The sequence below is a fragment of the Periophthalmus magnuspinnatus genome, chromosome 12 (assembly GCF_009829125.3).
Source record: "Periophthalmus magnuspinnatus isolate fPerMag1 chromosome 12, fPerMag1.2.pri, whole genome shotgun sequence".
In the NCBI taxonomy this organism is placed as follows: Eukaryota; Metazoa; Chordata; class Actinopteri; order Gobiiformes; family Gobiidae; genus Periophthalmus; species Periophthalmus magnuspinnatus.
In genome coordinates, this window is record NC_047137.1 from 9053632 (window position 1) to 9069579 (window position 15948).

At 38.4% G+C, this 15948-nt stretch overlaps 2 protein-coding genes across 2 annotated transcripts; both read left to right on the forward strand.

The window, feature by feature from the left end:
- Positions 1-363: 363 nt before the first annotated feature.
- skor2 (SKI family transcriptional corepressor 2) lies at positions 364-11593 on the forward strand. The gene is made up of 8 exons (XM_033976270.2): positions 364-514; positions 1666-3550; positions 3976-4039; positions 4560-4637; positions 7563-7628; positions 8471-8569; positions 9843-9910; positions 11530-11593. Exons 2-8 carry the CDS (start codon positions 1694-1696, stop codon positions 11584-11586), a joined length of 2289 nt encoding a protein of 762 aa, XP_033832161.1. The 5' UTR covers positions 364-514; positions 1666-1693; the 3' UTR covers positions 11587-11593.
- Positions 11594-13441: 1848 nt separating this feature from the next.
- Positions 13442-14803, forward strand: ier3ip1 (immediate early response 3 interacting protein 1). The gene is made up of 3 exons (XM_033976269.2): positions 13442-13592; positions 14212-14313; positions 14410-14803. The coding sequence occupies exons 1-3, from the start codon at positions 13502-13504 to the stop codon at positions 14463-14465; spliced, it is 249 nt and encodes an 82-aa protein (XP_033832160.1). The 5' UTR covers positions 13442-13501; the 3' UTR covers positions 14466-14803.
- Positions 14804-15948: the final 1145 nt, after the last annotated feature.

The following is a 15948-nucleotide window of genomic DNA, read 5'->3' on the forward strand; positions in this document are numbered from 1 at the left end:
TGTACGTGCGTCAGATTCCCTTCCCCACAGTCCAAAGCCAAACAGTCCGGTTTGGATGGGTCAGGCGTAGGGCAGTCTCGTACATAAAGAGAAGAGGTCGAATTAAAAAAAAAAAAAAAAAAAGTGGAACAAAAGTGTCCGTTCGTGCGCCCTGTAGCTGGTGGGCTGAGCTCGTGCACGCCAATCAAAGTGAAGACGCGGGGGCAGGTGAGCGCGCATGGAGGAGAGGGAGGGATTAGTGCGCACTCGGTTCCTCTCACAGGCGAATAAAGGCTCGGGAGCGCGCCACTTTACTCACATCTCACACGCAGCTCAGAGCGCGGACCAGAGCGAGCCCGGCGCCCCGTTCACTTTCCTCAGCTTTATCTCGATATTTGGGCGAAGTTTGATCACTTTGTTGCGCGCGTAAAGATGAGTTTGCGGCCGCAGCTTTGGATACGTGGGACGCGCTCTTGACCGGGACCGTTATAACGAGGCTGTGACACTTCTCAACACTTCTCTGGAGTTAACAAAGGTTCGTACCTCAGCCTTCTGCAATGTATTGTCATTTATTGCGATGTCTTTTTTTATTTTGAAGCCTACGTGCATTGATTTTATGAATAAACCTCAAATTGCGCCACGTGTTTTCAAAGTGTGTGCGTAACCGCCAATAAAAAAAGAAAGAAAGAAAGAAAGAAAAATGTAATTGAAGGCCCTCTCCGGACAGCGCGATCCAAAACTGCTACACTACGCAGTTTTATTTGGCAGCATTTTATCGCAAATTATTCCATCTTCATTATTAATGAAATGGCCGATTTATTTTAAAATGTAGCCTAGTGCTCAAAGTAAAAAGGCGTCGAAGCAGCAAGAGCACTGTCATAAAAATACTGTACTGCGTATTTGGATGGTTCAAGAACAAATATTATATTACGCATTACGCAAAGTTTTAAAGTGTTCCAGGTTCGGCTCGGTTTTACGCAGATAAAATTAATTACGCAGATATAAGACAAAAATATAAGTATTTTGTAGACCTGAATTATATTTGATATGAAAATATGGGACAATTTCCAAGATTTTTAGTGGGTCTATAAATAAAATAGATTTACAGCTGTTAAATATTGCAGTAGGCCCATAGATCTGGGATAAGCATTCGACATAGATAAATATAGTTTAATAAAATTTTGCACGCACGCTACATATTGCTATTATCAAATGGATTTTAAAATGTGGGCACTTGTAAGAGTAAAAACCTACATAAATAAATAACAAAACATCCCTGAAATAATTTTGATTACACATGTGTTAGGTTTTTGTAATTGCTTTATATTCTTTTACATATATTAGGCCTATTTAAACTAGATCTGTTGAATTATCTGAATTCAACTTTGATTTAAAGAGAATGTAATAAGTCCACTTTTAAATCTGATTAAATATGTGACTGTTTTAATACAAAATATTTTATATTTATTGTACTTAAGTTTTTCATGTGTATATTTATTTTTTTAGTATTATTATTTTTTGGTATGTTAAAATCCTTGCATATTGTTCAAATATAATCAGACTTTCAACAAGTGTTTCATGCTGACAATTATAAACACTTTTGTAATGTACAGAAGTGTTTCTTAAAATGTGTGTATGTGTTCAGTATATACATTTTTATATTCATATTCTGTCTGTTTTGTCCAGGCTGCTCTTCACGTCGTCCCTGTCTGATATGGATAAGACGCACTTATCCAGCCCAAACGAACTAATTATGACGACTGCAACAGGCCCATATCAACCGGAGCCCCTAACCCCACCCCGTGGCACCCACATGCACTCTTCCTCCTCTTCTCCCCCATCCTCCTCACCTCTCAAGCCCAACCAGGTGGGACAGGTCATCCTCTACGGCGTCCCAATCGTATCACTCGTAATAGACAACAACGAGAGACTTTGCTTGGCACAGATCTCCAACACCCTCCTTAAGAACTACAGCTACAACGAAATCCACAATCGGCGCGTGGCCCTGGGTATCACGTGCGTGCAGTGTACCCCAGTCCAGCTAGAGATACTGCGACGAGCGGGTGCCATGCCCATCTCATCACGCCGCTGTGGCATGATCACCAAGAGAGAAGCCGAGCGCCTCTGCAAGTCCTTCCTGGGGGAAAACTCTCCACCCAAACTCCCAGACAACTTCGCCTTCGACGTGAGTCATGAATGCGCCTGGGGTTGCCGTGGTAACTTCATTCCGGCACGGTACAACAGCTCCCGGGCCAAGTGCATCAAGTGCTCGTTGTGTAACATGTACTTCTCCCCCAATAAGTTTATCTTTCATTCCCACCGCACTCCAGAGTCCAAGTACATGCAGCCAGATGCAGCCAACTTCAACTCGTGGAGGAGGCACCTGAAGCTGAGTGAGAAGCACCCGCCCGAGGAGCTGGTGTACGCCTGGGAGGACGTCAAAGCCATGTTCAACGGGGGCAGCCGCAAACGCGCTCTCCCGCCCTCCGCCCATTGCTCCTCCATGGGCCCGGTCAAGTCTCTACCTGCCTCTGTCATGCCACACATGATGGGGCCAGACCTGTCTCAGAAAAGGGCCCGCTTCGACGATGACGAGGACTTGGACAGTGATAGTCTGTCTCCTCGTAAGACGCCTCGTAGTTACCCCGTTATCCCTGTGCCCAGTAAAAGCTTTGGCATGCTTCAAAAGTTCCCTCCAACTTCATTGTTTCCCTCACCCTACCCATTCCCTGCGTTTGGCCTGTGTCAGCAGAAGAAAGAGGACAGTGATGTGTCAGTGGGTCAGAAAGGAGCGGGCCTGTCTGGTCTATTGTGGCCGGGGCGTAAGGACACGTTCTACCCTCCTTTCTGTATGTTCTGGCCCCCCAGAGCAGCAGGAGGGATCCCTGTGCCCACATACCTGCAGTCTCAGCCCAGTGCCCTCTCTCTGACAGAGAACCCCTCTCTCAGACAGGCCTTTTTAGACCTGTCTGATCCCTCTGAGCCTGGTACAGGGGTGGGCTCCACCAACGCTGTCACTGCCTCTATCAGCAGCAGCAGTGGCACCAACACACCCAGGTCTGGACTCTTTGACCCTGACTGCCCAACGGTGACCTCTGACCTTCGACCTGTAACATCAGAGGGTTGGCTCAAACTTCTAGACACTCCTACACTACAGAGCCGAAAGCCGAGTTATGGTTCTGCGTTCCGGCCTGTGGTAAAAGACGCTGAGAGTATTGCGAAGCTCCACAGCGGAGGAGGTGGTACAGAGGAGGAGTTTGGAGCAGTGAGTGGGTCGGAGCGCCTGCACAGACTTTCTCCCAGCAGCAGCTGCAGCTACGGCAGTGAGAGCGCCGCAGAGCCCGGAGAGAGCGAGGAGGAGGGGGAGGTGGATGTGGAGTCATCCAAACAGGACGAAGAGGAGCAAAGAGGCGCTCCGTACCTCCCTGTGGCCCAGGACAGAGGGAAGGACAGGGGCATGAGCGCGGTTTATCCCAGCTCCTCCCCTCTATCGTCCTCTGAGCCTGGCCTGCCCGCCTCCCCTCCCGCCAGCTCTTCCCCTCCCCACCGAGAGGACCCTGCATACAAAAACGTAAATATACCCCCAGGCCACTTGAGCTAATTATTATTTAAATGGTGCTGCAGTCAGGCAGTGATATGATCTGCATAAGCAGATTGATAGGCCGCGTGCTCCCTGTAGAAATGAAACAGTCACCCCACTTTGATCCCAGCTAATAGGCCCTGTGCAGCACGGTGTGTTTGTTCTTTCTCTGTCACTGGAGCCTGTTAGGGCAACTCTAATCTTTAACCTGTCGACTCCCCATTAGCAGCACAACTACTGCAGTGCTGAACAACAGTTTAGACAACAGCAGGTTTAATTGTCCATGGAAACACTTGAGTGAAGCTATTCAGGAAATACATTAACAAACGTATGCACCAACATTATAATTACGTTTTTACAGCTTTGTAGATTTAAATGTGGCAATGCAATATTAAGCTTTTACTGTTTCCTTACAGGTACATAAAAACAGAGACGAAGGACTCCCTGCATATGCTACCAAAGACAACTCCAGCATCACAGGTAAACACATGATTCTCCATTTTATTTTTAATAAAACCAATCGAGACAACTCTTATGAAATCATTACCAAAAATATTACTTCATACCAAATCATTTATGTCTTATTCAAAATGCATGCAAGCCGTACACTTTTAAAGTTTAAAGTTTTGTTCAATCTCCCATTTATACAATTTTACAGCATATTCAAATTTCATAAACTATTTCAGAATGTCCTCTTTTCATGCCCTTTTCATGTTTTCATCAAATGTTTGCACAGTTTTTTACTCGGTGTCATCAGACAGCATTACAAAACCTATCCGGGCAGTTACACACTATCTGTTCCATCAGATAGTGCTTCATATTCCTGTGACATTTCATTTGCCGACGTGTGTATGTGTGTGTGTATGTGTGTGTGTGTGTTGCGCCGTACATAAATGGTTTTCTCATAGCAGCGGGCACACTTAGTTATCTCTACTTGTGCGGATAACCGGCTCACCAATGGGCCTTACTGATTCACTCTGTGCTGTTTGCGTTTTTGCAGATGAAAACAAAGACAAGAGTAGTTTTTTTGTGACTGAGAGTGAAACTACAGCGCCGGACTACTGGAGAGAGTCGTCTGGTAGGACTTTTTTCAAAATGTGTTTTCATGGTATTTCAAATTCAAGTCCACTTTTTTATATAGCGCATTTTATAAACACGCAGATTCCAAATATTGCACAGAAACAGTAAACAGTACGACAGCAAAATAATAAAAATAGTAATAATTTGATCTCTCTAGTTCTAAAAAAAAATTAATAAAACCAATAAAATCTTATAGCAAAAAAATCCCTAAAAAACCCTAAAATATCAATTAATAAAAGTAATCTATGCATTAAGTAAATAATAATAAAAATAAATAGATTGTGTATATGTTGACCGTATGGTGGAATCAAACAAGGTTGTCGCTGCATATGAGAAATGGATGAAGAAATGGATACTTGGATAAATATAAGTTGACAAAAAAAGATAATAATAATAATAATAATAATAATAATAATAATAACATAAAAATAAAACTGCAAAAAAAAAAATAATAATAATAATTTTGAACTGACTAATCATCATTATATCTTGCTTTTTCATCCAAAGTTTGAAAAAAAAAAAGTATGTGGTTAAGTGTGAAGTTAGTTAAGTAAACAGCTGATGGCGACTAAAACCCCATTGCTAATAATTATTCTATTTATTCAAGCTTGATTACCTTGATCTGAAATATGTATAACATTTGGAAGTTTTTTCAACAGTTACACCTCATATTGATTAAACAATCCCTGTATATTGACGAACGCCGGTGGCTAACAGGATCAATTACTTTGACTAATTCATAGCTTCAACATAAACAGCATTACCTGTACCTTTCACAAATGATACTTTCTTCCTCCAGAACAGGTAAAAGTGTGCGGGGTTTAAAGTGTAGAGACAGATGAAGCTCCAGGAGGACGGTGTGTACACTGTGGCAGCGCTGTTACTCTTCAGGGGGCCGTTAGAGTTCAACTAGCAAACATCATCTCATCTCCATCTTAGACCCGTATCACCACAAACATAATAATTGGCTTTCTCTCCTGTTCGCCGCCAAACAAGCCTTCCTCGTTTGAAAAAGATCGCCGCTTATTGCCTTTTTATATCTGTCAGGAAGACATTAAAAGTGCTTTATGACATCTGTGCCAACATTTATATCTACACCCCCCCCCTCCTCTTCCTCCGACACGCGCCGCAATGATCCCCGCGCATAATGTATTTCGAAAAATTACACGAAACAAATTAAATGAGACCACCTTTTCCCCTGATTGCCAAACGTCTCCCTGGGCGGTGGGAAGCTCTACGTGATTAGAAGGCCTTATTCCTCCGAGTGGTACCCCCCTCCTCTTCCTCCTACCCCCAGCCACTGTCTTTAAACTCTCCCTCTGTTTCTAGGGAGGAAAAATAATCTAATTTTCCATTTATGTAATGCAAACCGCCTTGGCTTTGACTATTCACGGTTAATTGACTGTCAAACGAGGTTGTTATCCTCGGGCACTGTCTGCAAATTTGCTTGTCAAATGAGACAGAGAGAGAGGAGAGAGAGGAGAGCTGCTCGAAATGAGAGAGGGAGGGAAAGAGAGATGCATAGGCAGACTGAGGGAGGTATAGAAAGAGCAGAGGAGCGGCACTCATTCGAATAAAATAAACAAACAGCAAAGACCCTACACATCCAACTGTGTGAAAAGACGAGACGACACATTTAAAATAACTTGTTCTGTGATTGTCGCTTTATTCAGATTGATAAGACTATGCAGGACTTGCTGAATTCTGGATGCATTGATAATAATAATAATAATAATAAATAAATAAATAATAATAATAATAGTAGTAGTAGTAGTAGTAGTAGTAGTAGTAGTAATAATAATAATAATAATAATAATAATAATAATAATGATAATAATAATAATGATAATGATAATGATAATAATAATAATAATAATAGCACTAGGTAATGTGGTGAAGTGTCTTGCCTAAGGACACAACAATAAAACTTGGTCTTCGGGTTGGGAGACTACTGCTCTAACCAGTGCAACAATTGATCAATAATATTGCAATAAAAAATAAATTTAAATAAATAATAAAATTCAAATTAAACCTTATGTATCATCACTTTTTCACTTTGATTATGTATTTATTTTTATTTACTTTCAAATATGGGGCTGCAGTGGTTATAGTGGGAACTGTTGTTGTGTCCTTAGGCAAGACACTTCCTCCACCTTGTCTAGTATGAATGTGGTGAGTGAGCGTTGGTAGTAGTCGGAGGGGCCAATGGCACAGATTGGCAGCCTCGCTTCCGTCAGTTTGCCCCAGAGTCGGGTTGTCAAATGTATCAAAAATCTGAAATTAAAATAAGTATTGAAACTAGATACTTATTTGAGCTGGTATCAACACTAAAAATTTTACTTTTAGTTTTAAAATAAATAAAATGTTAGCTTTACTGAGTTTTAGTGTCATTTTGAGCTTTATCAGGACTAGTATTAGATCTCATGGTAACATAAAGAAAGTGCTATTATTTTGTGTATGAAAAAAGAAGCATTAAAAAAAAAAAAATCATTATGATATCGTAATCGGTACACAGTATTGAGTCAATTGCTTAGTGTCAAAATCAAGTTTGACATTTTAGTATTGTGACAACACTACCACCGTCAAGTGTGGACTGAAGGAATAATACAATCTAAGCCGCTTTGGGTGTCTTGAAAGGGGCTATATAAATCCACTGCATTTGTTATCATTATTTAATTATTTGCAGAAATCTGCTTTTACCATGAAGCACATATTTAGGTCCAAACAACATGTTCATTTACAAAAGCTCTAACCGGACACATTCTCTGATATGTTGTGGAAATGTACTGACACCTACTGGACACAACGGGAACTGACAAAACTGTAACGAGCATTTATCTTTAACTGTGTAGTATGGATAATGTTCGTGATAAATGCTTGTTGAGATAATGAGTCTAATATTCATGTTCGTATGTATTTGCAGGTGATCAAAGCCAAGGAGCCTCATCTCCTGCCTCGATGAAAAAGGATGTGGAGCATATGGAGAAAGGTACAAGATGACGTGTAGTAGTTTTCAGATTTTTAAACGTGATGATGTTATACTCCCAGATGAGAGGCAGGAGCCAGTTTTCCCAATTGATTACACTGTACTTTGACATAAACTATCCAAAAGGCAAATTCACAAATGTTGAACCTGATCATTTCTGTTATTCACTAGACCCAAGAAATTGCTGTATTACAACAAAAATCTGCATTCGAACAACATTAATTTTAGCTGTCTCCATCTATAGTAAATATTATTGGCCTATAGAATGTTGCGATATCATCTGAAACCCAGCAATACTTTTAAATAAAGCTGTTGAAATGTTTTGTTCATTGATAAAATGCAGATAACTGAGCTAGTTTATCTCTGTAATTACTGGGCCTTTCCACGTAAAACAAAAACTTCAATATAAAGTTCAGTATTTATTGTCACAACTGAAATTATTTTGCACTATACTATTCTTTGATAATTGATTTTATATCAAAATGTAAAAAGATGAATAATGAATTTAAACATTTGTACATTTTCTGTTTAGATTAATATTGCCCTCTATCTCACATTTTGACATCAATTTCAGGAGCATGAACCTTATTTTTCTTAGTGACTACATGATGATTTTCAGAAAAAAAGTTAGAACTTATCGTTGTGTTTGTATAGCGCAATTTGTACACAAAGCACAGAATAAGAAATGCATTAAAATCACAACACAAAGAAAAAACATTCAGTCATATGCACAGCTAAACAGAACCGTTTTGAGTGTGAATTTAAACATTGTCAAAGTAGAGGCCTGTCTCACATCTTCAGGAAGACTAAAGTACTGGAAGACTAATACCCTTGTGTCCTTTTAGAGGAGCTTCAGAAAGTTCTTCTGGAGCAGATCGACTTCAGACGCAGACTGGAGCAGGAGTTTCACGCGCTCAAGGGCACTTCACCTTTCCCTGTGTTCCGTAAGTCCCTCTCTCCTTGGACACTACGTTCTAAGGGCACTCTCTTTTGTCTAGTGTACTTAACAGGGACTTTGAGATTGATAATAATAATTTTTCAGGTCACAGAAGTCCATCTATACTATAAAAAGTAACCACAAATGTAGTGTGTCTTTTTATATGGCTGTTTATGTCATATTATTTGTGTTTAAAGGGCCTGTACCTGATTTAAATTTATTCTAGTCAAGATAAATGCTCGTGCACTGCATTTTACATAGTGTTTTCTCAGGTTCCAATACTATGGCTTTAAATATATGTATATGTATGTATGTATTAAATGTGTTATGTAGCTGTTATTCATATATCAAGTAGCTATAATATTTGTATTAAAATCTCAAACATTCTGAGACTTTCTGGACCAGTAAATAGTCTTACTACATCAATTTATATGCCAAACCAAGATATCGGCAGAAACAACATTGTAGGGCCAATACCTGATACAGCAAATTTTCAGAGATTGGCACCTATATTTGATACCACCATCTGTATTAGTCCATCCCACAGACTGTATAAAGAAGTGGACTAAGTGAGTGTGATGCCACCCATAGCGTTTGGCTAGCAATAACAGTGCCGAATTTGGAGCCAAGGTTTAGCAGGGGCCTGTTTCTAACGCCAGCGGGAGCGACCTTCCTGGTTGTTCTGTTATTAATGTTCATATCTCAATTTATGGATAAAATAGCCAAATAAAAACACCAGGATCATATAGGTTAATATGAACATTTTAAAACCAAAATGATGAGCCTGACAGCAGCAGTTATGGAGAGAGGGGGTAACAGTTTTTCAATAGAAAGTGAATTGGAACTAGAGTCAATGGAGCCGTAACACAGAGTCCCAGACACATGATTTTCAGTCATGGTGCAATATTGGTAGTAACAGAAATACTAGTAGTTGTTTGTGTCTCATGGTGCTATATCCAAATTGCATAAATGACTAACTGGGCTGCAACGGTTCAAACTAAAACACGTTCCTGATTCGTGGTTGAAAATCAGGTACAGGCCCCTTAAGCATTCAGAAAGTTTGATTTAATAAAACTGGTTACATAATAAAGAAGTGACAATGAAGGCTTTCGCTGTTGTTTGTCAGTAATCGTACAATTGTCATTTTTCTTCTCACAATAATACTAACACTAGTATGATACGGCGAGATCCCTTTGTGCTAAATGTGTCTTTTTCCCCTTTTCTATATATAAGCAATCCTGCGCAGAAGAATAAACTAACTTTGTAATCTATAATTTCAGATAATTTCCAAGACCAGATGAAAAGGGAGCTCGCCTACAGAGAGGAGATGGTCCAGCAGTTACAGATGGTGAGACGGCTGCGCTAATGATGTGTTGAATGCGCACAAATATTCTCGATCTCTTTAAATGCCAATTAAAGCACTAGTTTATGGACGTGTGAAATAGAGACAGTTTGCCTCAATAACCAGCCCAATAATGATTTTAGTCAAGAGCATAACAGCACCTAATTATGAAGCACATTTCACATAATTGTCCAGAATCACCGGATGAAAAAGGAAGATGGGAAAATGTGGGATAATGTTATACACTTTAATAAGCTATTTAAAGAATAGCACATTTGTGTAAAAAAAAAAAAAAATGTTTATAGAAATACCTTAAAAACATGCTTTCTTATTGTGATCTGATTTATAACTTGACCTGGCATCACCTGATTGTTCCCATGGTGATAGATAATTTTAATCCCATAACATCCCAGACAAAGCAATAGCAATTCCATGAAGACAAGCAAGAGCAGGTAGCAACACTCGATAAGAAAAGTTACATAGTGCATAAGTACATAAGTGTCGTGTTTTTTTCTTCAGATATTTTAAGAACTTATTGATATTTTCATTATTGACATTATACTAGATGTTCTAACTTGCATATCTTTAAATTTTCACTATGATCTTATATGATACATCACTCACCTCTACTCAAAGTCCTTATTGTTTATATGTCTATCGGTACAGTGGTAGAGGCATTCCTAGTTTGTCTTTCACGGGTGAGAGGCTTGTCCACAGCTTTGTGAATGTTTGGGTCCACATCAATCACAGGAGCAGCTGCAGACGGGCTGTTTGTCTTCACTCTGCGACACATGCCACCATGGCTCCTTTTACGCATATGACCACATCTGGAAAACAAGCATGCACATACTCCCAAAATAAACACAAACTGTCATACCATTTGTTTCTATTCAAGTTGATTTGCATGATTTTTTCATATAAACGATAAGGACTTTGAGTAGAAGTAATGCATATATATCTACAGGATGATATTAAAATTATTGTTGAATGAAAAAGTCAATGAAAAGTATTGTACAGAGTGATATCTTTCCACTTTGCTGGTTAGAGGTACACTATAACTTTTCTGATGGACGTCGCTACCTGCTTGTCTTCGTGCTAATACTATTGCTTTGCCCGGAATATTCCACACTATGGCATTAAACTTATCAGTCTCCATGGGAACTATGAGGTGATGCCAGCAGGTCAAGTTACAAGTCAGATCGCAGTAAGAAATCAGGTATACTGAACAATAGAAACACATGTACATGAATACAAGCAAGATAGCAGACAAGCACGAGTCAAGCAGGTGAAGAAAGGTACACAGTGAAGCTTTAATTACAGACTTTCACTATTAGTGCGATACATGGCACAGGCACATTTTTGATGGATTTCGAAAATATAATCTGATTATTACTGCAGAAAATAAAAATAAAATTAAACATGCAAACACACACTTAGTTTACCAAACCATACCAAAAATGAAATGTGTAAATTGGTGATTGCGTTAACAAAATGCCCAAAATGTGCATATAGTGTAAAAATGTATTGTAAAATGTATTCTCATGGGATTGAATGTGCCAGATAAGCACTTGAAATATACATTTTATATAGGCACTTTTTAACTTTCATATCTCTGCTCTTTTCAGATTCCCTACGCAAATATGATCAGGAAAGAAAAGATTACTTCACATTTGAGCAAATAAGTATAAGGTATATATATATTTGTTTATTCAACAGGTTACACTCATGTCCTAGAATTTGAATATTTGATTTCAGATAAAGGACGATTCTGTCCAATGCTCTGCCCACAAGCTTACATCATGCTACCATGTGACAGTTTTCCATAATAATACAAAACTGTATACAACTTGACAAATCTGATGCAGTGTGTAGTAGTTTTATTAGAGGGATTCATGCTGATTGTGTTATGATAGCGCTCTGAAAGGGGAGTGGTTTAGTGTGGAGAACAAAGCGTGGGGTGAGAGCGACAAAAATATTTAGTGATAAAACGTTTTTGGCAAATAGAGCATTTTCAAAATAATAAAAGGTAACATGATGATCTAAATATGCTATGTGTTAGCAATAATACCCCATAAAAGTAAAATACCCCCTTTTTAAACTATGGGGATTATAGAATGTTGTAATATCAAATAAACGAAACCTACCCATCAGTTTCAGAATGATAAAAAAAATTAAGACCGCTGCCATAGCAATTAACTTTTTTTTTTAATGAAATATATCTTTTGAATGGGATAACAGGAAGCTGAAACCCATGATTACACAGCCTTAAATCCTGTAGTGCCATAAATGTTGATAAAACAATTGATTCTGATCATCCATTCATTCCATCCTTTTTATTATATTTTTACAGACTGAGGAGGACACATTTAACAAAGATGGCTCAACACTGCAAGATTTGTGTCCAGTGACTTCAAATGAGATCATTATTCATTATTTGAACTATACAGATTTTATACTTCGATATACTTTGTTAATAGCCCTGTACATAGCCCTGACATTTTGGTCTAAGGCTTGTGGATTGAGATTCAAAGCTTTACCAAAGCAGGACCAAAGTGTTACAGATAGTTGAATACAGACTACAAAAGAGACCCACAGCTAGAGGGACTTGGAGGGTTGTATTGCCCCCGGACTGCTGCTAACTCTGCTGTTCAGTATCGGGACCGTGGATTGACTTAAAATAAATGACAAACTTTGACTTTTGCGATCCGTGGGTGGAGACACATCGACTTTGAAATGCCAGATGAAGAACAAAACAAATCCAGAAGAATCAAAGAGCAGAGTAATCTGGGACATCTCCATGTTACAGTGCAATAAAAGCTGTTTGTATAGTGTTACATGATAAAATAATGTTTTATCATCACAGCCAGTATTAATATTATCAGTGCATGTTTAAACAACTCATGGCTTTATCTGTCTCAACATCACTGTTTGAGTTTTGTAAAATAGTATTGCTCCTGTAAATATTTCAGTGTACAAAATGTCTCCTGTGAAATGAAACTGTAGACCACTATGTGTTAGGTTGTTTGTTTATGTATCAGGGCTCAAAACCCTGATTGTGAAGAATTATTTATTATTATTTATTCAATGAAAAAGACATGGTGCTGCTGCTAATGATGTTAATAATGTTAATAATGGTACAGGCATATTTGTCAGAAAGAATAAAAAGATAAATCTCATGTTTAAAGCTGAGTCAAATGTCTTTTCTGACACTGCCCATGCATATGTATTATGTTCTTGTATTTTCTAATTCTTTATGTGGATACATTAAATGTCTACAATAACCATACTGGTTTACATGATTTATTAAGTGAAGAGTTTACTTATTAATTGCATAGAAAAATAAAGCTGACAGACTCAACAAATAAATAAATAAATATCATAATGTTCATTTCAAGCGAATTAAAAGTTATAGTATATGCAGAAATTATCTTTTTTTTTTTTTTTTTTACTAAATCAGGCATTGCGACCTCCATTGCTGGTTTACGGCAGGCACTTCTAGATCAGTCAGTGGGAGGGCCGCCATCGTTACGACCTCCATCGCTGGTTTACGGCAGGCGCTTCATCGGGAGTGGCGGAGACAGGAGCAGATTTGCCAGCATGGCGTTTACATTGTACACTCTGATCCAAACCGCTATTCTCTGCACTAATGCTATCGCCGTCCTGCACGAGGAGAGGTTTCTCAGTAAGAGTAAGTACAATTTTAGTTGTTTTTTATGGAACAGAAACGATGCACAAAGCTAAACGCTAGCTTACTTACCCTGTGGACAGACAGCTGCTGAGGTTGCTGCTGATGTGGCTACAATCTAGCACCACAAATATCAAAGATGTAACTCTTTCTTTTGTATTTTAACTTCTGTGTTGTTTTCTTTCTGATAAGTTTTACTTTGCTGAAAAATAAAATGTTAGCTGGTCCAAGGAAAAAAGACTGGATGAATGCATTGAAGCCATGAATAGCAAAAGAAATACACTGATACTTTTTTGTGATCAGTGTTGTCTTATTAAGAATTTATGCTTGAAGTGAAAAGCGTCTTGTTTTTTTTTTTTGTTTTTTTTTTTTTTTTAAATCAGTTTAGGATGAGAGACAGTAGTAACATCTTTTTATAAACATTTTGCTTGACTCTTGTGTATGCAGTGGATCGCATCATTAATACATGATGGACAAAATGTTGCTTAAATGAACTTAACTGCATTTCTTGTCATTTGTATCTCATTTATGATTTTATCAGGGTTTACATACAGGGTTTAAATACGTGTTACCCTGTATACAGTGTAAAGTGCTTGAATTAGTGTTATGTCTCTGTGTGCAGTCGGCTGGGGAGTGGACCAGGGAGTCGGAGGATTTGGGGATGACCCGGGAGTCAAAGCCCAAGTCCTGAATCTAATCCGCTCTGTCCGGACTGTCATGAGAGGTGTGGTTACAGTGTTATTTTTTTGTACTGAGCCCTGTGTAATACAGAATTCTGCCAACATAAAAGACTAATAGTTTGTATGTGCTTTCTTCACAGTGCCTCTAATTATAGTGAATTCTGTATCCATCGTTCTCTTGCTGCTGTTTGGTTGACAGCAGTACAAAATGGAAGATCTTATTACCCAAGACAGCTGTCCATTCGATTACCTCATGGAGCTATGAACTTTGTGGGCACAATACTGCACATCTGTACCTAACGAACTATGAAATGTATTTTGGACACTCTGGACTCTTGCTGTTGTCTTAGAAATAAGAGTGAAAGAGTGAAAAGGGAACAAGAGTGTCTCACAGAACGGCTTATTATCCAGATTTTGAAGGCAAACATCGGAGTGACACAGTTATGGAAATGAGCAATACTGTCATACATTTCCACAGTATTTTACCTGTTTTGTTTTATTTTTATAACCAAAATTAAACATGTTTACATTTAATCAAGTCATTTCTACTAAATACTAAATTGTTGTAGTGTTATACAGGTAGAACAAGTACTAAATGCACCATATGGAGTCAAATGCAAAAAATAACACATGATATGAATTGGGGGGAGTGGGGATTACACATGCTTTTAAATGCATACTTCACAAATATTTATTAACATTTTGGTTCTAAAGCTAAAGGGTTAGAGGGGTGAAGGTAAATCTGCTAGAATGAAAGCATATGTTTAGCAGAGAGATTATTTGTATTAAGCCACAATGAGCTGCCAGTTTGGAAAGCAAAACAAACAGACAGAATAAATGCACTGAATTTCCCCCAGACAACATTTAAATCTGACTTGGGTAGAAGATGTTTTGGGACACAACTCACTAAATAAATAAAAAAAACAAAAAACTTCAAAATAAATAAAATGTTATAATAGATAATTGATTCCCATATTTTGTTTAAGTTAAGAAAATATTAAGTAATCTGTCCATATCCATCCAAAAGCAAGCAAAAGTGTAATTGAATTTTGGGATGTGATGAAACATTTAGCCCTGCTGTCTTAAAAAGAACTTGGATTTGGACTGGCTGCATAACCAGTATTAAAGGACTAGCACTAACTTTTCTGGTGGAAGGTCACTGTGGAGTGTTGCTTTGCCTGGAATGGAAAATTCATTGTATGGCTATCTCATTAACATATCTGTCTCAGTGGACAAGCAGGTGGCGCCAACAGGCCAAGTTATGGGACAGATCTGTGGAGAGGTGACTGCTCATAGTAAGAATGCATGTTTTTCAAAGTATGTTTGAGCAAATAAAACAAATGTAATTGAACAAATGGAAAATAGAAAAGATCAGTGGTCTCCAAACTTTTCACCAAGGGTCACATATAGAAACCATTCAGTTCAATTTAATTATATAGCACACTTAAATATAACTTCAGCTGACCAAAGTGGTTCACATAAAAAGTCAATAAAAAACAAATATACAGATAATACAATACACAGGTAAAGAACAATAACACCAATAAAATGCCAATAAAACACCCAGATATCCTGTGTAACTAGTATTAAATGCCAGGGAGAAGAGGTGGGTTTTCAGTAGCCTGAAATTGCATTAAAAACTGAGATGATCTGACAGGAAGAGGGAGGCTGTTGCATAG

Coding starts and splice junctions, on each gene's coding strand:
- skor2 (XM_033976270.2), top strand. CDS start 1,694: ATGGATAAGACGCACTTATCCAGCCCAAACGAACTAATTATGACGACT. Junction 4,040..4,559: donor AGACAACTCCAGCATCACAG/GTAAACACATGA, acceptor GCGTTTTTGCAG/ATGAAAACAAAGACAAGAGT. Junction 7,629..8,470: donor TGTGGAGCATATGGAGAAAG/GTACAAGATGAC, acceptor GTGTCCTTTTAG/AGGAGCTTCAGAAAGTTCTT.
- ier3ip1 (XM_033976269.2), top strand. CDS start 13,502: ATGGCGTTTACATTGTACACTCTGATCCAAACCGCTATTCTCTGCACT. Junction 13,593..14,211: donor GGAGAGGTTTCTCAGTAAGA/GTAAGTACAATT, acceptor CTCTGTGTGCAG/TCGGCTGGGGAGTGGACCAG. Junction 14,314..14,409: donor TGTCCGGACTGTCATGAGAG/GTGTGGTTACAG, acceptor CTTTCTTCACAG/TGCCTCTAATTATAGTGAAT.